This window comes from Strix uralensis, chromosome Z (genome assembly GCF_047716275.1).
Source record: "Strix uralensis isolate ZFMK-TIS-50842 chromosome Z, bStrUra1, whole genome shotgun sequence".
NCBI lineage: Eukaryota > Metazoa > Chordata > Aves > Strigiformes > Strigidae > Strix > Strix uralensis.
This window is the reverse complement of record NC_134012.1, coordinates 28935877-28960144: the sequence shown is the minus strand read 5'-3', so window position 1 is coordinate 28960144 and position 24268 is coordinate 28935877. Positions and strand designations below refer to the sequence as shown.

Genomic DNA, 24268 nt, shown 5'->3' with positions numbered 1-24268 from the left:
GCCAGCAGGTCTGTGTCAGCACGGTGTCCACAAGACAATCCCTTCTCCCTCCCACAGCCTGCAGCAAAGTTAGCAGCACTCAGAAATCAAAGTTTATCCTACCCCAGTGCCCTGCAATTATCCAAACTGAACTCCTCAGAGAGGCAGTAATGCTTTTTTAAATGTTTGCTTTATGAAAGAACTACCATGTACTATTATTTGTTCCAAAGCCCTGCGAAGTAAGGAGGCTACAGTGCTCCAAAAAACACTTCCTAAGATTAGGATTTTCAACAGGAAAAGTATCACTACCTGGTCTTCCTAAGTCTGCTGGGCAGTGAATGATTGTAAGATGGAAAGCTTCTGGGCAGAGAAAATATATTACAGTTTTGTACCAGGTATAAAAGTGAAAGTGCCAACAGTAACACACATCCAGCTGTGCGATTAGATGTCGCCTTTCCAAGCAGCAGTGCTTGACAGCCTTTTCAGCCACCGTCTCACATTGGTTAGAGGAGCTGTGCCTGCTCCACTGCAGTTCCCTTGGGTCCCAGCCAGCCACACAGGGAGCCCTGTTCTTCAGCCCTTCCCAGGCTGTGAAGCTCAGATCAGGGAGCAGAGGGAGGCAGTGGGTGAACCTGCTGTCCCAGGTGGCTGCCCCACAGCAGCAGACCCCAGGGTCTGGTCCTGGCAGAAGGAGCCACTGGCACCTCACAGCTAAGCAGCCAGAATGCAGTCACCCCTTGTTTTCCAGGGGTCCCCTTAACAACTCATTTTAGTATGCCTAGCTGGAAATAATATGGCCTGAGTCACACAAAATCCTCCTGTTGCTCTCTAAGACAAAGGGCAATACCCTGCTTTCCATGTGGAGCCACATTTGCAGCAAGATTAAGTGCTGAGAGAGAGCAATGGCTGTTTACAGAAAGCAAAGTGCACCTCTGCCCATCTTCTGACAGCAGCACAGTTGCACATATTTACACATGTACTGAGGGATTGGCAAGACATGTTTTTAGTGTTAAAGTTTTTCTATTATAAATTAAGGTAATATTTAAAAGACCGTTTTTCTACCATCTGCACCCTATCCATGCAGAGAAAGTTCAACATGCACCAGAGCTTCATCCGTGATAAATAATAAATTGTTCTTAAAAAATTTCAATGTGTCATTCCAAGGAAGCTTGAACTCAAAAGAGCCACTGATGTCTCCTCTGCTGTTCTGGAAAAGGGCAGTCTCCTCACGGAAACAGATATCTGTGCTTTGCACAGACTCCCTCAACAAAACCCAGGCTGCCTCTGCCCTGAAATTTTGGATTGGCAATACAAACCACACAAAAGCTCAGTCCAAAAGCCATCTGAATCTGCACACTTGCAAAGCTCAACAGCTCTAGATGTACTGGGGGAAACAAGTTAGCAAACTCCTCTCTGCCTGATGTTTTGCACACACTGTCTTCCTTCCCTCAGTGGGGTAGGGCTGTGAGCAGCATCTGTGGTTCTCACATCTCCACCTCTCCCTTGTGCAAGTGCACATGTGCATGTGTGCAACTGAGAAAAGGTCACCAGCTGTAACAAAATGGAGGGATCACTGCCTGGCACTGAAACGATCACATGCATGTTTCCTCTCCCTGTAGAGTGGATGCAGTGACCTCTTTCCTTTCAAGTCTACTTTTAGGGTTTTTCTCCGTTTCTTAAAAAAACAACTCACCTAAAATCTCTGGATGCAATGAATTATTACTACTATTATTATTAGTGTGTGGTAGCTGGCTAGCAAGAGACATGTTTTATAATCTTATTACCCATACCAAGCCTATGAACCACAGTTCGACCGACAGCTAGAAGCTTGGCTCTGCAAAGAAAATGTTGTGTATTAACTGCTGAAGAAAATCTAAAAGCTTCTGGTTTTGTTTTATTAAACTGTTTAGAATACACACCACAGTAAATCTGAACCATAAGGTTTCCTTTTTATAGTGCTTAGCAATCCTATTTTACAGTAACAATAAAAAAACAACCAGTCATAAAAATTCTTGAACTTAGCACTGCATTAAAAAGGGGGCTTAGGAGATCATAACCCCATGAGAAGGGGCATTCACTCTGTATTAACTCCTGCAACGCTGGAGAATCCTTGCACATTTTTGGGTGCCAGAAAGGGGGATAAAAACAGCCCTGGGGAGGCCCTGGATTATTTAGATTATTTCTAACCTGGGGCAGTCCGACCTTCCAAGCTGCAGCCAGGTGCCAGGTTTGTGATCCTTCCCTGGGTCCTGTCCTGGGGGAATGCTGGGGTCATGCAGAGATCACAGGAGGAGATGCCTGGCCCTATGGTGTCTCCTCCTGCCTTCCTCACCCCTTCCAGCCCTACAGCGAAGCCAAGACAGGCAAGGGCTGGGATGGCCCCACAAGCCACTCTGGTTTGTATCACCGCAGGTGATGCACTGTAAAAACAAGGCTTGTTTTAGGTGAGGAAGTGCTGTGGAAGGGAAGGGCATGCACTCACTCTTTGCAGAGAGCAAGCTGAGCTTTTGAATTGAACACATGAGCTGCTCACTTACAGTGCATCCCCTTCCAGCCACACATCACTCGTGCCCTGCCCCAGATGCAGGATTGATTCACCAAGTACCTCACTGACTTCAGTGGGAGACACAGATCATCAGAGAAGCATACCTGGCTTATTCAACATTTAGGGGTTCCCCTAAATTGTACCACACAGAGCACACTCAGTAACTTTTTAAAGGATGTACTGCAGGCAATAGTGGGATGCTTATAAATCATGGACAAATAAGTATGGCCTGCTTAAAAGACCATGCACGCAGTGGAAATTCTTTCCGTTCCCTTCCAAAGGCAATATGGGGAATCAAGAGGCAGCTACAGCTTGTCCACAAACAGGCAAGCTGGAAGCAGGATTTGTTCATCACTGAGCACAACAGTCAGTGCAGTCCTGCAGCAGTGCCCAACAGTGACAGAATATGTAGCAAAAGCCAGGGAAGCATGAAGAAAATGCTCTTGCATCAGTTCAGACCATTCCTGAGAAAAAGCTTTCTCAACAGCTTGTGGAAGGGCAATGTAAAGCCCAGCTCCTCCTTCCAAGTTCCTGGCAGCACCTGCATAACCTCTACATGTCTTCTTCATGGAGGAAGAGCTGAGGAGAGGAGATGGCCAGACCAGAGATAGAAAAGAGGCAAGGCATGCACAAGTGGTGGTTCACTTCTTGCAGCCTTCCCCTCCCAGATGATTTATTCAGACAAAATATCACCCATGTAATTTTTATTAGCAGAAGCTGCTAGCCACAGTCTCCTTGCAAGCAAGACAGTGTTACTCTTAGCAGCACCTTCAGATTTTGCAGTTGATCCTGACTATGGAGCTTATTCCCAAGGACAAGTAGGAGGTCACAGATGCTAATCCTGGGTGACAAGGGCTGCAAAAAATTCAGAGCAACAGAAGAGATCAAAGTACTATATCATTCGGCTCTGCCACTGGCGTGCCATGTCATCTCAGCCAAATCACTTTACCCAGGCTTTCCATCCCTCTGGCTCACCCATGACTCACCAACAGCTGCCTGAAAACAAAACCAGTAATTATAGAAACACCAGAGAAATTCTGTTAAAAGTTTTAACATAGTCTCCTCATTCTGCCTTGATCTTAAAAATAAAGCCAGCCATAGGGGACATAAAATTGCATTTTGCATTTATGTGTCGTTTGCAAACAACAGAATTTACAGGTCAGTTTTTGGCATGACGCAAGAAGGCATCCACTGGGCACCAGAGTGGAAATCCAGACATCAGGAATCTCCACTCTGTCACCTGTGAGCTGTGTGACTATGAGCAAGTTATTTAACACTCCCTTGCCTCAGTTTCCCCAGCTGTAAACCAGGGCTGCCGCTACTCTCCCACCTTGAAATGCTACTGCTCATGAGCTGACCCTCACAACTACTGCTGCACTTGTACTGCCCAAGGTGGCTTTGTTTCGTTCCTAAAACCAGCTAAGCGTATTTTCTAGCATGAGGAAAAAATGAGTCTACAATATCCTGCCTTGACTTACTTTGATTTTAGCACGGAAAATACAAGAGACATCTATATCTGTCCTTCCTTGATAGACAAACTTAATTAACCTTTGCTATTCTGTTCCAACCTATTCTTTTAGACAAAGGCAGTGACCCATAAACAATATGTTACCATCAGAATCTCAACTGCGGTGACACCTAGAGATATAGCCCTATCAGCAGTATTGGAAAATAAACCACTTAGATTAGCTCCTCCAAGAAATATGGATTGCATTCATGTCACACATGAGCTGTCAGAAACATTAGGATACTTTTAGCATAAATCTGTAGCGTGAAGGGTATGTTATGAATACAGTATATAATACACTGCTTACACATAAAATTGTGTCGGTGACTTGCACAATGTGTATATATTTACACACACACATTTTACATCTATTTCTGGAGAGTTAGACTGCACATTTCTGTAAGGTGGCCAGGCTTGTTGGGGGAAAAACTGTGTCAGAAACTAGAAACAGGTTGTGGAAGTTGAAAAGAGCAATCTTTTTTACCAGCAAACAACTATTCTTAAGAGCTCAAACTGCTAGCCGTCCTATCACAGCCACACTTTTCTGCATTTAGTAGAAGACAGTTTTATATGTTTGCTACTTTTTAAAAAAACCCTTGAAAAAGTTTCCTACTTCAGCAACGCTAAATATTTCACTTCCAAATGGTAAATGTAATTCTCATACTAGAAAATGAGTTAAAGTTTCTCAGCCTGACTCTCACCAGTACTTATTCCAGATTTTTGCCCTCAAGTGGTTTAAGGAAAGAACAAAAAAGTTGAGGTTTTGGAAGTGAGAACAGTGGTTTGCCAAGCTATGTTAAAAAAAAAAAAAAGACTGAAAGGAACAAAACCACCTCAGAGCATAAAACACAAATGACATGAAATTCTGAAATTTGTCCAAAATCTCCTGGCCAGCCTTAACCTTTCTCTGAAACAGGACCTCTGGAGTTACCAGAGTAACAAAAAAAAGCACAGCCACTGATCCCTAGGTGTGAGGTCACTTTCTGCATCTTGCAGACTTTTAATGGTCCAGCTATAGAAACCAGAAGAGTTTTAAAACTTTTTGAAGAGGACGCTGACTCACAAGGAGTCCTGATTATCCTTATGCTGTGGGTCACATGCTAACAGTTTCATTGCCAGCCTGAAGAATTAAACTTGATTAGATTTGGACGTGCCCATCCAGGTTTTACTTTTGTTGTGGTAGAAAAGTCTGCAGCCACCCCATTATTTTCCAGTTGTTGTCCCTAAGCAGGCTGCAGTGAGACTGGTTTCAGAAACACCAACTTCCACTGTATACCAACATGCTCTGACTTGCAGTACTAATGTTGGTGAACTCATTTAACTGTTAATTGGATTGAATGCACATACATTCCTGTTGTAATGAACAATTATGAGAGCTTCAAGGGAGGATCCAGATGCTCACATAGAGCTGGAGTGCAAGGAGATGCACAATAACCACCACATCTTCTACATTTCCTCTCCAACCTAAGCTTGTGTTTTCTTCAGATGCAACACCAGACATACCTGATTATCTGCCTTAGAGCAGGCAAAAGCAACAAAATATAAATGACTGAAGGGGTCTCAACCAAAACCATAATCTTCGTTATGCTTATCAAATCACGATGGATACAGCTTCTGGGATAATTATATACAAATGAACAAAACCTACACAGAAATATTTAAAAAATTTGCACCTCTATGAATCCATTCATGTACGTGAGCCTCTGGAAAGAACAAAGACTAATGAAATCTGACATTAATCTACATTAAAGATTCAGTGATTCAGTTTATTTGCCAAGGCTCAATGATGCATTAATCCTCATCCCATCCCACACACACTCACATGCTTCCTCCCTGGCTTCTCTCCCTTGCTCCCTAAATTCTGAAACAGCAGACAGCTAGGCTGCTCAAGGCCTTGTCTGCATCCAGAAGTCATCTTACTTTAAGTATGCAATTCTCCTTATGTTGTTACAGTTATTCCAGAACAAGTGAGCCTCCACCAACAGAGCCCAGAAAAGGCAGGGGTCTTGTCTATACTTCTTAAACTAGGATACCTTCCACTGAGCACATGGGTGGCTTATCCAACAAAGAAACCCTCCTGATCTGGCAAGCTGCCCTGATCCGGTCACAGCAGGCATTGCACAGCTGTCATTTTAGTAAAGAAGCCAAAATCAAAAAACTTTGATCAAAACAGTTATAGCACTACCAGTCACATAAGCAGACTCACTCATACTGGAAGACTAGTTAAGAAACCTATGCATGTAAAAAATAAACTCAGTCAGTACAGGCAGTCCAGCAAAAATCCCTGTGTAGATACAGCTACATGTTTCCTCTGGAGAGAATCAGTCTGCATAGGTTTGCCAGCAAAACCCCCTGAAGGTATAAGCAAGGTCTGATTCCTCTTTGTGGATCAGGCTTTGAAACTCTCCTGTAACTCCTTACCATGCTTGACAGAGAAACTCATTCATCCTTCTCCATTTAACACTATATTTCTATGATCTTCCCTTGCTGGTAACCTTCCAGGTGCAGAATCAGTGTTTAACCACATGCAGCAGCTGAGAGCTCGTTCCCCTTACAACAAACCATCTTCAGTGCCACACAGTGTTTTACAACCTCAGCATCACTGCACCCACTGCTATCAAGCATTATCTAGCCTAGCTGTCACTAAAACTTTTTATGATTATTTGTGCAACGTTATGCTGTCATAACAGTGTGCAAACCCCACGACTCGTAACTCTTACAGCAATAACAATCCTGTTTCTCAGATCAGCCTCTGAGAAACAGCCTGTAAGTTACATGACACTGACCTTGAACTACACTCTGCCCTACAGAACAGGAGAGGTGGGTTCTGCTTTTAGGCCATTTAGAAGCTGGGGAGATGTCACTTCTGCAGGCAGAAAGCACTACCTCTAGCCTCTCTGCACAGACATCTCACCAGAACAGCACTGAGAGATCCCAAAAGGCTTAGCCAGGAGAAATTAAGAAAGGTAAGGTAAATCACTAAATTCACACAGAAGTGAACAGAACCATGCAGTACATCCCACAAGGTGGGAAAGAACACCCAATGCTTGGAACCTGCTGATGGAAGGAAAACAGTCCTTTTTGACAACAACCACCTCCTTTTTCCTTAATCATCTCTTCAGTATCCCACTAATCTGAGTGGCACTTAAGCAGATGTTGGTTACAGATTCTGCAGGACCCCAAGAGAAAAATCCATGGAAAACACACTATTGCTTTTATTTCTTTAAAGGATGTCAAAGGTCCCAAAAGAAACTGGCAACGGACCCTCTAGGCCAAGACTTCTTAAACATACAGTCTCATTTCAAATGACAGTACATGACAACAGAACTGAGAGGAAACCATCTTCATTCCAAGGTTTAACATATTTTAGCATACCTTTATGTACCTCTTCCTCAAACACTGTGTGCTAGGATAGTCAATACCTGTAATTTATTTTCCTTTTTCCCAAGCAAGTAAAATCACAGAAGTCTCTACTGGTTGGAGGAATGGTAATGGGTGGGACTAGCAGCCCGCGAGAACATTATTTTCACAAGACAAATAGTGCTGCCCCTCATTTGTGTTATGATGGTGTCTCCAAGCATCAGGTCTGCAGTAGGCTCTTACAAGCTAGGTACTGCAAAAGCTTCAAAAGAAGTAACTTTCTATCTGAAATACTCTGCTATGACTTGCCAGGTTAACTGAATCAACCAAAATGAAAAAGCTAAAAAAGCAGTGGCAACTCACCTCATTACCATGCACAGAATCCTATCCCCAGCCTGCCTTGACTAATTCTCCCCCTGGTCTGGTGATCAAATTCAGTAGCTAGAGTGGATGCTATCAACTAACCTAACCGAAAAGGTGTAGCTCCATATATTTGAAGGTGATTGCAGTGAAGCCTATCAACACACCCTGAGAGAAGAAAGCTCTCGTGGTGTGGGCTCACATAGCAGAAGGAAAGGAGACAGCTCTTTTCCTCATACAGCTGTACTCATGGCAAAAAAGGGACATGGAATAGTACTAAATGCAGACTGCTGTAAAGCCATGATATTAAAATTCACAGACCTGCCAGCTGTTGCCCTAGGTTCTTCCTGCATTTTCAGAAGGACTTTTCCATGAAAAGTGTCTAATAATAGGAAAGGCTTACTGAAGGTGATGTGGACTACCACAGTAATTGTAATCACCCTGGTCTTAGTTCCAGCTCTTCAGTATCGTTAATATGCCCTTTCAGAGTTGGTCCCTGTGCCAGAATTGCTAGAGGAATTCTCTGTCAGCAAAGTGGACCACCCATCTGTTCCCTTCAGAAAGGAGGTTTTGGTGGACATTTAATCTTTCATTGTTGAGTGGTTTCACAACACAGCCTTTGCAGAGGGCAGTGACCTCTCTTGATGCTCTACAGAAGAGGTCTGCCCTCTCCTGCTCTTGAACAAGGGACACAGGCATATACACTCAGAGAGTGTAGCCTCTTGAGTTCAATCTCAGACAGAAAACCACCACTGCAGCCCAAGACCAAACAGCCTCAGGGTCACTCAAATGGCTCCACTTACTTTGCCAAGAATCCCCTGCCTTGGCAGATTTCCCCTTTTCTCAGCCTCCGGCTGGTACTGAGTTAGAGGCTACAATTATCAAGTCCTAGAGTGAGAGGGCTTGGAAGGCATCATGCCTTAAGTTCACAGAGCTCTGGTGCGAACCTTTCAGGCACAGCCTGTAACCTGAGATATCCAAGTCGAAACTGCAAGCCCTGGAGCTGACACTGCCAGAACACACCATTAGCAAAACACCATGTCACATTCAACTTACTGCCACAAACCCATTGCACAACAGCGTGGTCTCCTGGATCACTTCAGCACCTTAGATGTAGAAGACAGAAGAGAAAAAAACAGGTTCCTGAAGAGCAAAGCCCCTCAGAAATGACACCTGAAGCTCCCAGGATGCTATGTTGGGTAATTCAGTTGGACTCTTTTTCCAGAAAACAGCCCATAATTTACTATGACATAACTCGGAAGATAAACTCAAGTGGGTGCCCTTTATCTGTGCTTGAGGCAACCTACCCATACCTGTATTGTTGCTTTTGTTGTGCTGCATCATAACAACCCATTTCGGGTAACTTTCCTAACATGGGTCCTAATCTTACCTTGGTATCTGGTTCTGGTTTTGCATTGCCATGACCAGCAAACAGAAGGTCACAATCAGGCCCAAGAAACAGCTTATTGTCCACCTCAGTAACATCATACCTGCCACTGTTTTCCTGACTGGCTTGGCATGTATGTTGCTGGGAGGCTTCGAAGACTGTTTTTCATGGCTGACCCTACAATCGTACCCCCCGTCTCACTTGAGGAGGGCTCACTGGCCACTGCCATTTGGTACTGGGAGTAGTTGTATAGGTTGTTATAGTAAGGATACAGGGACGGCTGGTAAAAACTGCTGTAGTAGGTGGAGTCCACAACCAAATCAGATGTGCTCTCCAAGTGCCCTCTGCTGGGGATGGAAGGAATGTCCTGAATGAGCATCCGTCCCTCTGGAAAAGAAAAAAACAAGCCATTATGAAACAGGAGGCTCCATGAAGACCATTACCTTTCACGTTCTGATGAGCTACTACTTTTCCTGAAGGCTGGACAGAGAGTAGTAAATAGGAAGAGATGGGAGTTGAAAGGGATGTTTGGTAGAAACTCAAGTGGACTGACAACCATTCAAAGCCTGAGACCACTACCTACACACACTGCAAACTGCAAAACAGCAGACAAAACCAACTGCAGGTTAAGACAATACTCTAAGTTCTCAAGCAGCATCAATTCATCCAATGATGAGTTACACCAGCTAAGGATGCAGCCCCTTATTATTTTCAAATTCTAACAGCATGCCAAGTCTCTTATAAATCCCTGGAAGCAGAAAAACTCTAGCTACAGGATGACCCCTCTCCAGCCAGTGTCCTGCAGGTAAGAGGACACTTTCTGAACATGTCTCTAGAAAGGGCAAACAGCCAGAAGGCTGAGAGAAGCTGCAGTAGGGAAAGCACTACACGATCAGCCAAGGTGTTTCAGAAACCCACGCGCTACCTCTGAGCAACAAGGCCCTCAATCCTTGCCCAGCCTCCACACCCAAATTTAGCTCTTGTTTACCTACAAAATCACAGAGCAGAACAAGCTCCCACACCACTGGCAAAGGAGGAGGAGGAGGGGATTGCTCTTGACTTGCTGCTTGCACTCCCAAGTACCTCCAGACTGGAGGTCAGCCAACTGCACTCCCTGCACGCTGTCCCCACAAAGGTCTGCCTCCCCTGTTGTTCCCTAAGATGGGGAGGGCTTCTCAGAGGATGTTTTAAGTCCCATTTTCCTCACTCCAGTGTCAACCACTGCCTTGCCATATTTGCAAGGATGAAAAAAGAGGGTGCTTGTTGGTACCGTTCCACAGCCAAGCTCTCTCTGACAATGCTGCATCAGCTACCTGGCCAAGTCAGACACAGCAAAAAACGACAACCTTAGAAAGACTAACCACATGGTGAATATACATTTACATATTGAACAAGGGAGCAACTGTAAATCATAACCATCCCTGCAACTCTGGTTCTAGCTTGCATCCCTGTAACCCTGCCCTGCACCAACCCTTACAGTGTTTGCAGCATAATGATCCTTTCTGCAAGGTGCTCCTGCTCTTCTCGTGATGTGGTCTGACTCTACCATGGTGAAGAAAAGATGTGGCTTAAAGCATACTGATGAGCTCTCAAGGGCTATCAGTATGGAAATGAAACAGCATGGACAGTCGACACATATGAAATAACAGCCCTAAGAGAGATGTCAGTCATCTGACTTTGCCGAGTTTGCTCTGCATCTTTCTCTCGGTATATGTGTACCTTGGTTATTTACTTGCAAAGTGAATATGGTGGCATTTAACGGCCTCTTGAGTCATGGTTAGCAACTTCCACTGTACTCTGTATTAGCTGCACACTGGATCCAATGATCAGCTTTACCAATTATTGCCATTTACAATGCAGTTCTGTTTAACTTTTTCAGCTGTAATGAAAGCTCTCTGCAATCATGGATAGTCTCCTTCCAGGTCACTAAATTATACAGTGTCCCCATTCTGCTCTTGCTGACATTTTGTGGACATCAATGAACTACACCCATTTATTAGCAAACAGCGTTTTATGCCTCCTGCATCTGACTTTTTTGCCATTAACCCCCATGTGAGCAAGAACCAAGCCAGCTGGCCTTTTTCATTGGGAGTACTTCTCAAATTTGCACACAGAACAGAGAAGTCTGCAATGCCACAAAGACCCTTCACAGTTTTCGTACTTCCATATTTTTATGCAATTTTATTATTGCTATTATTCTGCTTCTGGGCAGGCCTCTCTTCAAGTCCTTTTGTCTGTGCCTTTGATAAAATCAGAACTTAGACCACTGGCACTGAAAAGCCAATTCTGATAAATCACAGCACAAGCCTGACTCCTATCGCCAAGCTTAGCTCCCAAATAAAGCTGCAGTCCAATTGTTCTGCTTTTCATGCTGTAAAATAGAAGCCAAAAGCAAAATCCTCCAACACTTTTCCTGCTGGCATACAGATTTCACATGAGACAGAGATATGCAATTTCTTCTGAAACCTCTGCAGTGTCTTTGTACTTGCAGTGCATCCTAAGAAGGGATAATACCTTCTGCTAAGAATACTAACACCAGGAAGATGAGGCCTCTTTACACCTACACCCAGGAAGATGAGGCTCACCTTTACACAAGAAAGGTGAGCCACTCTGAAATATCAGCAGCTAAATGGAAGAGGGGGAGAAAACAGCAGGTTTTGCTACAACTTTTGGAATTGTGTCATGCACTACGCTTCCTAACATGGGACAAGATGGGCTAGGCTAGAACAGAGACCTGCCCATAGGTACACACAAAATCATAGAAACATCCTTGATGTGTCTGTGATGTTCCAGTGGCTGGTAGTGCTACAGCTCCTTCCTGAAGAAAGACCAGTGGTGGCAGTCTTCTGCTGCATTAAGTAGGAGGAGAAAATATGCTTTTTGCCTGTTCTTTTCTCCTTCTACCTCCTGTGGTTGGAGCTACCATCATTTGCCACTGGAGATGCAAAAGGGTTGACTTGCTGACACCCATTTTTCCTTTATCTAGCCGCACAACAGCCATCAGCTGTTCAGTGCTCAGGGCTGTTACAAATCCACCAGAACAGCCCTCTGTTTCTGCCATTGCTCCACTCTCCAATAGCCTCTACAGTACTATCAGCTGCCCTCTCAAGACTCAATATTAAGTCTGTAGAGCTGGTCACCTGCTCATTCAGCCATCCATACACCCATACACATAAATCCCCAGGCAGCCTGGGGAATTTTTCTTTTATAAACACATAATTATGGAATCCATGGTCCTCATAACATCCCTGGCACACAACTTCTGAGCTGCAGCCACACCACAGGAATGTGCCCCAGCAGATTAGCAATAAAACCAGGAGTCATGGGATAGGGGAAAGTTCAGGTGAAGGGACAGACATACCCAATTCCATACAGAACTAGGACTCCTGTGATGGTGCTGGAAAGATGGCCAGAAGAGTTAATTTTCCCTAAATCCCAAGCTACATCATGCTTCTGAAGATGGAAGGACTGGCAACATCTGACAAAAAACAGGAGAAAATTGTCACATGTTTCCACTCGCACTTTCCCCCAAATTTAGGAGATGAGATCTTCTTTGATGTCATGCTTTGGGAGAAGTCTCTGCTCTTTTCTGTAGCATCTGGAAGAGATTCTGTGCTTCACTTGGGAGAAGGGGGACATGTCATACAAGACATAACTTCATGCCATCCAGACTGTAGGTGGTTGTCATGTCAGACCAGGTCAAAGCACCCCATGGGTTACTTGAACCAGTCAGCCTGAGGGAAGGATGCCTCTGAAGAGTTGAGCTCTTGCAGGTCTTCAGTGACTCTGGCATGGTCAAGGGCAGGTCTGCAGTCCAGTTATATGCTTTTACCCCATCCAACCTGGCTGAATCAAGTCATCTCCTACTACTAATGCATACATTGTACATATACAACACATATGGAACATACACAACTATAAATACATTTGGGGGAAAGAGTTTCGCTATTAATGACGAAAGCCCTGAAAGACTTGACTTTTTTCCTGAGCAATGAAAGCTCAGGAAGAAAAGTAGGTCAGACCAGCCAGTACCTGCATGGGATACCTTTAAAGACATGCTAAGGGCCGAGGGGAGCAGAATTAAAGGCCGAAGAACCATGCGAAACCATCCTAGGGATAAAACAAGGCACTTGGGATATCTCCCAGAGATTTCATGTTTATCATATTCCCAGGCAGTTTTTGCCCTATCCATGCAGGTTCCCTTCAGCTGAAGTCTGCTAGCCAGCTGGCAGGCAAGCACACTGCTTCTGGGCTGCAGCATCCTCAGGCACAGCCACTGTTTGCAGAACAGGGCAGATCTACTGGAAGCAATGGCTGTAAGTACACATTAACTAGCTGGGGCTCCTCTGATTGGTCTTTGGTCTATACCTGTAATTCCTGACTCCGACCTACAGGCTGAACCTTCCTACAGCCTTGCCTCCAGCTGCTCAATGAGCAAGGTGTCCTCCTCAACAGATGCTGTCAGACCATGGCTGTTTTCCACCAGCAAGGAGAGAATACCAAGGTTAAGAAAGCAGCTTTCAGCTGGTGGGTTTTGTGGGTTTTTTTCTTCCCAAAAGTAATTCAACACAGCTGAATGGCTTTGCTGGCAAGGAGAGGGTCCTCCTCTGCCTCAGAGCTTGCTGCATTACAACACCTGCACAGAAGTGACAGCCCTAAGGTTCATTGCTCTAAGGGGAGCAATTTTCAGGAGGAATTAAGCTCTCAACAAGGCAACTGCTCCTCTGCCCCTCCACCTGCCCTTTAAAAAGGGGGCTGCTGCAGGAGCTGGGCTCATGCCTTGGTTGTCTTCACCCTTTACATGGAAAAACTGGGAGGACTCCTGGGTCTTTGCCCTGTCACTAGCCACAAATTTTAACATTTTGCAAGTTGCAAACATGACATGATTAAAAATACAGGACTGAACCTGTACAAGAAGGAACAGAAATTAGCAGAGCAAACCAAGAAAGAGGAGTTAAAGTTCTTGCTCAGTTTTTGGAACACCAAATCTACAATGTAGGGCCATCAGAGGCTCTCCATATGCAAGCAACACTCTTGCAGTGAGACAACAGTATCCCCTCATGCAGTTGTGCCCTTGGATCTCTAAGCTCCTTTCTATGTCTCTACTAATTCCTGTAGAAAACCGATGCTACTTTTTTTGCACTATGTACACAGTGTGAAATATGGCCCACTCTTTCATAGAAGATCAATATGATGTACGATAAATACTGTTATTGATCTTGCAGTGTTGTAGACGACTCTCCAGCTCTATGGCATATTAATAGTAGTTAACCAGTAATTCATTTCAGGACGGCTGGGATTTCTTTTAAGGAAGGTGAGTTCTTGGGGTCAGTAACACACATGGGTCTTATACATTTAGTAACCTATGAGGGAGTCCTGCCTTTACTTTGCAGACCATGGTGAAAAACAGTGGTCCAATCCTCAGTTAATGTAAACCAGTCTCAGGCCATTTACTTCAATAAAGCTATGGCAATTTACACGAATTGCAGATGTGCATGGCAGAATCAACGCAGAAGCCAGTATATAGATCATTTTTTCCCTTCTTACTTTTTTGGGAGTCAGGGAATTTACAGGAATTTCTATCATCATCTCTATCTCACAGATGCAAACATATTTTTAAGAATACACACCGAGAAATGCAAACATTGAACTTCAGTCTGTAACAGTCACTCATTCTGTACATAAGCATGGAGTACTTTCTATTCCTACTGGTACTGTTAAGGGCTAGTTATACATCTTATTATACACTGATAATACTAATTTAAACAGGCCTGGGCGAGCCTCTGATGCTGAGGTCAAATGGCACAGAGTCCATACTATTAGACTTTCTCAGCATCTAAAACAGCGTGACAGCACCAAATTGCCTACTGGGAATGGTTACTGGATGACAATCGGGAATCTGGGTGAGAATATTAGTCAGCTTGGGATTGATGCACACCAGGAACTGTTTTAAAAATCAGGATAGCACATACAGTCATGTTTCAATGTCTGAGAGCATGCAGTGGCACAGTTCAATCTTCTCACAACAGCTGATTAGTCTCCATCTGATTGTGTATTTCAGAAAAAGGATTCTGTATATGCAGTGTGGCAATTAAGAGAATTTCACCGCCCACATTTATGGAGTTCTTACATACACCTATTGTTAGAAGTTTTATTTCTTTTATGTCTACAGAGACTCTACACACACATGCTGTTGAAAATGCAGAACTGTGACTACTCAAGTAACACAATTACTCAAGGAGGAGTAAGGCATAGCCATTACCCACTGAGCAGAGTTCAGCTTCTGGTAGTTTACATTTCCTGTAGTGTTCAATTCAGAGTGACTGTTTTCATCACTGCAGTGTTAGTATCTTCCTGCAAGCCAGTCTCTGTGGCAGGAGACAGCTATGCCATTAAAATGCCCAAAATTAATTATTCAGTCAGGAAACACTTGCCTTCAGACCTCAAAAGAGTCTTGGATCCACACCTGACAATTTCACCTCGCTCAGTATATAAAGCATCAGTAGACTCCTATTAACTGGTTTGGCAATATTAAGTCTCACAACGCGTTAGTTCATGTTGGCTATGAGGTCGGACAGTAGCCTTGAATGCGGCTGATGTGCAATCACTCCCTAACATCATAATCAGAAACACTGGAACGATATGTTTCTCCCACCAGACAATCATGACAGAGCTATTTCAGATGTCAAAGAAAGCTGGCACCATTACTTAATTTCTGCTGAGACACTCTGCCTCCCAATGAACAAAATGCACACACTTGTTCTGCCTTTGAGAGGAGTATTTCTGTTCCCTTCCCATTCAAAGTTGTGGATTATGTTTGGTTTCAGTGCTGAACTTTTAGCTTGCTATAAAGTTAATGTGCTAGACAATGTTCATTCCAGGCAAGGCTGTGGGACTGTGTATTTTCTGCCACCCCCAAAAAAGGCCATTATCTGTAATTACCCATTACCATGCATAATTATTTCTTCTATTCTGGTCTATGGCCCCCAGGACTTTATGCTGTTACAGCTCACTGCATTATCTTATCAAATTTGTTAAGGAAGCTTTTTTGACCTTTAAAGCACTTGTCACAGCACATACAAAAGCCGGCAGTAAATTGTCTAAGCATGTAGTGTGTGATTTATTATTTGCACCCTGCATAGTGATACCATACAAAATACTATACACTAACACCTTCCCTACTCCCATTTTCTGCTTTAGCTAAAATGAGAAGAAAGGAAGCCTCTTTAGTAAGAGAAGGAAGGGAATAGGAAGAAGCTGGAGTCTCTCAATGGGAATTTGAGCAACACGACAGCAACACATGACTAAATGTGAACATCAGGCTCTAGAGAAGGTCCCAGCTGCTCTCCTCTCCAATGTCACATTTTCTTTTTCTCCTCTCCCTCCACACAGTCTGATTCCATCCTTTCAACTTTTTTTCACACCTACGTAACTCTGCTGAGCTTTACTCTTTCACATAGAATCTCATTTGCTGCTCCTTTAGTAAGCAGAGAGGGAGCTTTAAAGACACCTACCCCCCAGCCCCCAACCATTTACAGCTTCTGCCAATGCAGTACAGGTTCCTAAAAGACAAATTTGGTCCAATATGAGATTCACAGGGATTGTCCTTTATGGATACTGATGTGAGTGTGCAAAGCGACAGGTTTTCGTCTCCACTGCTCTCAAAGCTCACAGTGAAGGACCAGACACTGACCTGCATCCCAGTACCATTTACTTCAACCAACAGCCTCACCGCACTATGAGTCCATGCACTATGTCCCTCTTCTTTGTAAGGACACTGGAATCGGACACTACAGAGAAGCAAGGCTCTCAAGAAAGTAAGACAGCTGACTCCCTGCACCCTGATTTTTGTTTTCCCCTTAGTCCTCTTTTTATCAGTATACTCCCGAGGGTGCTTTATCTTAAAACCTCTCTTTCAGGAGCTTATACGTATAAAACTCTCAACCCACATCCCTATCTGAAAAAGAGGTATTAAAGAGATTATCATTTAGCAAATTCTAGTAAAACAATAATTTTTATGCTTTTGAACTGTGTAATTAAATTAACTCCCCAAACACAAGAAAATCTGAGATACTTTTCTGTCATCATGACAAATAAAAGGAAACATCAAGGATCAGGTACTCACTTTGGACTAAACACGCACAGTATAAACTGCTGTAGCACATGGTATGCAGAATCAGGCCTTTCAGATCTGCCAGTGAAAACTTTCTCCCTGAAAGCAGAGTGAAAAAATAGGAACCCTGGACTCCTAAATGCATCCCTGAATTCAGGCCCTAAGAGATGACTACATGAGCCACTGCTGTGAAGACAAAATCCTTCTCCACGCTTCTGCACAGTCTGCAGACCTCTGGCCCATCGCTCTGTGACAGCTCTCAGGCAGCAGGGAGGTGGAGACTTTAACAGTGGTACAAGGAAGAGAGAGTCAGCCTGCCTTCGAGATGAGCCAACAATTACAGGTGAAGAGCAGGGTCTGCAGAGTAGGAGGAAAGCTTGCGCTTGCACCCCTATCCTGGAGCCTGGTTTCTGAGATGTATGGGGCTGCCCTACTCTCATTCACCTATGGAAAACTACCTCTGCAGTCCTCCCAATTGTTTTGACCAGAAAACTTTTGAGAAAAGCATGTTTTTTCGTCCCTCCTGCAATTGCCAATAATGCTACGACCCCATCTCGAGCTCAAATGCCAAATCCAGTGGTTCTTTTTCCTTCTTGTTCAGGATCACCTGCCCAAACAGCCCTGCATGCCTAGCTGAGCTCCAACTAGCATCTATTAGAGGGAGAGGTCAAAAAGTCTGTTATCAGCCATATCAGATGCGTGGGCTAAAAGCAGCTGTGTCTTCAGGCTACAGAGCATAAATTATAGCCAAAACAGCTTATTGCCACCACAGTCTATAGGTACCTCTCTGACCATACCCAGGGAACACAAGTGCTCAGCAGATAAGCCTTTCTTCTCAAAGCAGAAATACCCATTTAAAAAAAGAAAAAAATGCACATCCAACAACTCTGAACCTCTTGCAGGTTCCTGGCCTTTTCCCTGGAGCTGAAGAACACAGGGACCAATCCACCCCATCTCCTTATCACTGCTATGCCTTGCCCAGGCACTTATCACCTGACAACTCCTACCACACTTTTCATCTCTTCCCACCATACCAAGGCAAAAAAAACAGTCACTGCACCTTTCCTGCAGTGGCTCTCTGACAGCTAGGGCAGAGTCAGGGTGTTCCGCAACACCCCTCACCGGATGAAGCAGCTGGACTATGAGTTCAGTCAGTGTTATCAATGAGGAGCAGGCATAATGGCAGCAGTGTCAGCAAGTGAAGGGTACGCATCCTCAGGGCAGAAGACAGTTTTATCTGCCAAGACATCAATGGCTTCGCTCTCCTGTTTCTCAAGGGTTACTGCCAAAACAATATTAATTTTCACCCTAAAGGAATAATTACTTTTTTCTTCCCTCTAGAAATAACGCTGGAGTCGTCATCTGAGCAAAGTGGAATAAGCTTTTCCAGTTCCATCTATAAAGGGCTAAACCAGTCCTAGGTGGGACAGCACATCTTACCAAGAACATTTGCCAGAAAGAGGCACTCTAAATCAAGAGTTAAGCAACAAGGACAGCACACTTCAAGAAAATCTGGGAGATCCCAGAATTAAGGCTGTTCCTTATTGTCTTGCTTGAGCTCCATGGTGGACGCACTCAACACAGAAGCTTTTTGTGGCATTCTGCATCCATGTGATGCTTCTGTCACAATGTCAAAACCCATCCCATGAAATGACATTGGAAACCTCATGTTGAGCTGGTCTAGTTTGGCAAAGGCACAGTGATTCAGAACAACCATATGGGGATTAATTATATTTTAGATGAGGGGGGTCACTAAAGAGCAAAATAAACTGCTCTCTCTCACCTCAGAACATGTTTTCTTATCTTTTAATCATTTCTGTGTCTCCTGCCTGAGCTCTTCCAAGTTCAAGCCCAGGTGTGCTGGTTCGGACCATGGCTCTATTCCCACCACCAGCTATAAATAGAAACCTAGGGAACACTACGAAGAGGACAAACAAACATGATACCTCCCTCGTCCCCTCTCCCAGTGTCCCATCATTTTTGGCTCAGTGACATTCCTTAGCCTGGTGTGGTATGCTTACTTAATAACGACCTCCCTTCCAATATCCATCAAGAGTCCACTTTCCTGTATGTACAATGTCACCAGGGAAGGAGTCCCACCAGTCCCACAGGCACCTCACCAATTTCAGGCACAGAAGACACCAAGTCTCCTTCCCATAATCACAGGTCTGTCTGAAGGGGCTGTACCAGTCCTTAGTCATCCTTTTCCATCGGGAACCACTAACATTCAGCATAGTACCCTCATGGCCACCAGCTCCTCTGCAGTGACAATGTTGCCCAGGGGCAGACTCTGTTTTTCACTTCTGGCATGGGTTAAAGTGGCTCTTGCTTGCACATGACCAACCATCTAGTCAAGCCCTCCTGTAGTCCACTTCTGTCTTCTCTACTGTGTGCTGGTCCATGAACCTTTCTATGACCTACCAAGATGCCCTGTGGCGACTGCAGGCTTGCTTCCAAGATACCAGTGGGAAGATCACACAGATTACAGGCAGGAGCAAGTCCCTCTGAGACTTCTCCAGAAACACTACCACATTAGCTCTCCCACTCAAAACTGCATTTTCAGTCTGAAAGGATCATCCTTCTTAAAACCATGTAACACATACAATACTGATTTTCTGTCAATTCAGTTTCCTAATCAAGATGTCAGCGGATAAAAAAATCAAATGCTTTGCAGAATTTGACTGCATCAGTATGTCACTTTGTCAAGAAATTCTGTAACGATAAAAGATTACTAACTTGACAGAATCCTTTACCCATAAACTTCTGTTAATTCACATTGTGTGAGCATCCGTTAACAGCTGCATTTCTCCCCCTCCCACACATTTCAGTCTGCTGTGGACTGTTCTGCTGTTTTCACAAAAACTGATGTCAGGCCAATGGATTTGTAGCCACTCATCCTACCACACTTGCTTTTCTTAAACACTGGCATGACACCAGCCTTCTTCTTCTTAAACACTGGCATCACATCAGCTTTCTTCCAGGCCTTAGGAATTTTTCAGTGTTAAAAGACTTACTGGAAATCAGCATTAATAGACCAGAGAGATCCTCAGCCAAGTTTTCTGTTGTTGTGGGTTTTTTTTTAAAAATACTGCATGCAAGTAATCCAATCCTGCTGATTTCAGTTACTGCTGGAAATGAAAGCAGAATGTCACCATCTCCATATACAGCAACATCATCTGCCTTTCTTCAAAGCAAAGATCAGAAAAAATTATTGAGCATTTCTTCCTCTCTTCCACATGTAAAATTATTATCCCATAATGGGTCAAATGCCTGTTAACTCTATGTGTGTGCATTCCTAAATACAACTAAAAAACCTCCCAAAGTTAGGATTTTTAGTTAATTTTAAACTTAACACAAACAGGTTTTTTTCAAAGGAAAATGTGATTTGGGAGAAAAAAACAAGGAGGAAGAAATCCCAGCCAGAAGACTGCTTGGCATAAGTTTCCCAGTCATACACACAGCCCCAGTCCAGCTCCAGCTAAGAGGAGCTGAAATACCACCACTGATTTCAGTAGAACTGGAGAGGGCACATTTGTTCACATTTAGCATACACTTAATAAAAATGATCTGCTGCAAACATTTAGCATGGAACTTAAAAATTCTCCTAATACAGCTGAAGAAATAAAACCTACAGAAAATAATTTTTATTTCCACACTTAATGCAAGCTTCAGGCCCTCAATAAGATGTCTACAGCAGCAAATTCCACTTTCAACATCTTCTGCCACTGACTAGAGTAGAGTAATTGATCTTTTTATGTGAGCTAGGGTCAATGCTTGTTCTTTCTTTACTTGCACTTTTGGTCTTTATAATACAGCTACAGTGATTATATTCAAATCTTTATTGGCAAAAAAAAATGGTTTTAGTCAAGAAAAAGTGTTCAATATCTTTGAACATGGCTTTGAATCTGTGAAGATGCTAGGCACTATTTTAATGTTCCAGCATATGTTTGTCCATGCTGAACTGAGACAGCAGGATTATTTACACATCTAAAATCAGTAGCATGCAAAACCAATAAAATTAGTGCTTCAGAAAATTAGGAACATGAGAAACGAGTGCCATTTTCAACCTTCAGTATAACAGCAGGGAGTATGACTACTATGTGTACATATATATATATGTTATTAGTCATCTTGAGATATCTGATTTGAGAAAGAAATTTACAAACATTGAAGTCGTTGCATTCAGACATCCAACATGTTACACAAGTGTGTAACAGAAGTAAAACTTAAAATCAACACAACTTTAAAAAAAAAATAGAGGAACAAATTAAAAGAGAAAAGGAAATTAGGAAAGAAATCCAGATTTCTAGACAGTGATGGAAAACAGCCCAGACACCTGGCAGGCACAAAGAAGCAAACTGAGAGGTGGAGAAAGAAACTCTGTATGGATTAAACATAAAGGGATTTAAGTCATTAACAAGAGATCAAAGAGAACACTAGAAGGGAGGGAAGGCTTTACAAGTGTCTGAGATAGGAGACCTTGGAGGAAATATGACTGGGATAAAATCATTACGGCTCACACTAAAAATAATAAAGGGAGTAGGACGATGGTTGGAATTAGCTGGAGTCCATCCTAGGTTATAAGCTATATGATGACAGAAACCCAAAAGGTTTCTAAAAAAGACCAACTAGAAATAACAGGAGGGCTTTTTCACCCTGTCTACCTAATACGTGATGGAAAAACTAATATCAGGAGTGGTAAAGAACCATTGTAGACACCCACTGGGCTTGAGCAAGTAAGCAAAAATCATGTGCAGGTGCATCACTTTTTACATGATTGTGAGTGTTGCATGGATCCAACAACATTTGCACTCACAAAATCTGCTTCCATGCAAATGCAAAGTGATCACTAATTAATTCTGTTCACACAGAGCTAGTAGACAGAAATGCACAGCGACTGGAACTACAGTGGCTTACATCTGCTGACATTCATTTGTGCCCATGACTATAGGCATCCAAGTCAGCAAATAGTGGCCTATGCTGAAAGCAGAAATAGTACAGATAGAGACTAAAGACAGGAATTTAAAAAAAAAAAAACATAAAATAATTAGACATCCAACCTCACTGCAAAGTAAGAGAAGCTCAGTGCTTCTCTGGAGCTGACCCTCCACAGCTCTTCAAGAAAACATAGGACAGAAGTGCATGCACAACTCTGATTAAGACTGGCAGATACACTCAGGAGAAAGTTTAGCAAAGTTCAGAAAAAGAAAGAAAAAAAAAAAAGACTTAGAAGAAGCATATGAAAAAACACTCCTACAAAAGAAACCTTCAAAACAACATTTTAGTCCCCATATGATTAAGTGACAAATCTACTGAAAATGGAGTATGGGCCAACAGGATGAATTAAGAAGTTAGTTGATAAATAAAGCAAATGAAAGCAGTCTTCAAGGTATAAGAAGGCACATGAAAAAAAGAAAAAGCAAGAAATCATGCCAGTGCTCAGTTAAGGAAGCATGCAGTACTCCTTCACTCTGCACTTACATCTTTTCTGAAAACAGAAAGAACACCCCACACATTTAGATAAGTCATAGTAACTCTTTCAAGGACACAGAAAGGAACAAGAGAATAGCTGCAGATAGTGTAATAATGTGTCCACAGATAGAAAATTCTTAGTACATCTTCTGCTCCTGCTCCATTCCTTATCTCAGTGTTCATAATGACAAATGGAAAGCACAAGTCGGCACAGATAACTCCAAAACGTGAATGCACATATGCAAATGCCAGCCTGATGGAGAAAAGGCTTCCCAGGCACAAAATACAACAGGGGCTGCCCACCAGCCCTGCTGGCCTTTGGTGGTACAAGAAGCCCTGAGCACCTGGGTGCTAGGACACTGTACATCGTAAAGTCTGTTCAGCACACAGCAAACGCAGCCCAGCAGGGACCTTGGTCCAACTGGTAACTCTATGTCTGGAAACCTCACCTGGCATGAGAAGTCAGACAGAAAGATGCTGCTAACACAGAAAACCCTACAGTGAAAGATTTTGGAAAATGAAAAAAAAAACCAAAACCCAAACCTACTTCCAATTCTTTATGGGAAAAAAGCTCTTCTGAAATGTGAAAGGATGGAAATACCTGCTGAACTGTCTGTGGGTTTTCACTTCCACCCCTCCAGCCCAAAGCCTGTCACAAAAGCCCTGGGGCTGAGCAGCCCTTCTTTTCCGAAGTAAGCGGGTCTGGGTAGGACATGGCTGGTCCCTCAGCACCCCTGCTTCCCTGACACACTGCAGAAAGCTCTCCCCAGCCCCTGCCTCTGGTGCAGACAGCCCTGGACAAGCCCCGCAGTACCATTTGATCAGAAAAAGCAAAGCAAGCTTCTCTGAGGTCTTCCAAATCTTTTTATGCTATGATTTATTTTTACACTTCCACTGAAGCTTCCAACAGAATTGAAAGCCTGAAAGGAAAAATAAAACTTCTTCATTTAGAGACTTAACTCTGAAAATTGCCACAAGTTCTACCTGTTTCACCAACATGACAGAAAAAACACACTTTTGACAGAGTCTGTGCCTCATTGAATAAACATGTACAGCATTTCAGACATTAGCCCAGATAAAACACAAGCACTCCCCCCCCCACCACGAAGCTGCAAAGACGACGAATGAATATTGCTTGAAAGGAGGAGCAGGGAAAGTGCAAGCTTTGCAAGCTGCAAGCTCCAGAACTGGAGAATTAACTGGAAACATCTAATCAGGGATGCAGAACCCTGTAACATTATGATTTATTTAACACAGTCAAACAATGGCCAGAGGCAATGAATCATAAAGGAGATGACAAAGCTCCAGGAGATTTCCGTCATCTAGTTTAACCTGCACATTGATCAGAGTTTACCCCCATATTAATCACTTGAGATCATAATCTAACACACTCTTAAACACCTCTCCTGATTATGCTTCACTTACCCCCTTGTCCTTATGCAGGTCACTCTGTTGCTAATTGCACTTCTAGTTAGGAGAAAAAGTGTCTACTGTCTAATTTAATTTTGTCTTTTTTAGTTTCAAGCCGTTGCTCCTTGTTATGCT

General features: G+C 43.3%; 1 protein-coding gene across 1 annotated transcript in view; it reads right to left on the bottom strand.

Annotated features, from left to right (window-relative positions):
* Window positions 1-24268, bottom strand: part of DMRT1 (doublesex and mab-3 related transcription factor 1) — a 60821-nt gene that overhangs the window by 27756 nt on the left and 8797 nt on the right. Inside the window, exon 3 of the mRNA XM_074855880.1 lies at window positions 9242-9525. Within this exon, the coding sequence (XP_074711981.1) occupies window positions 9242-9525 (284 nt within the window). The remainder of the gene's footprint in view (window positions 1-9241; window positions 9526-24268) is intronic.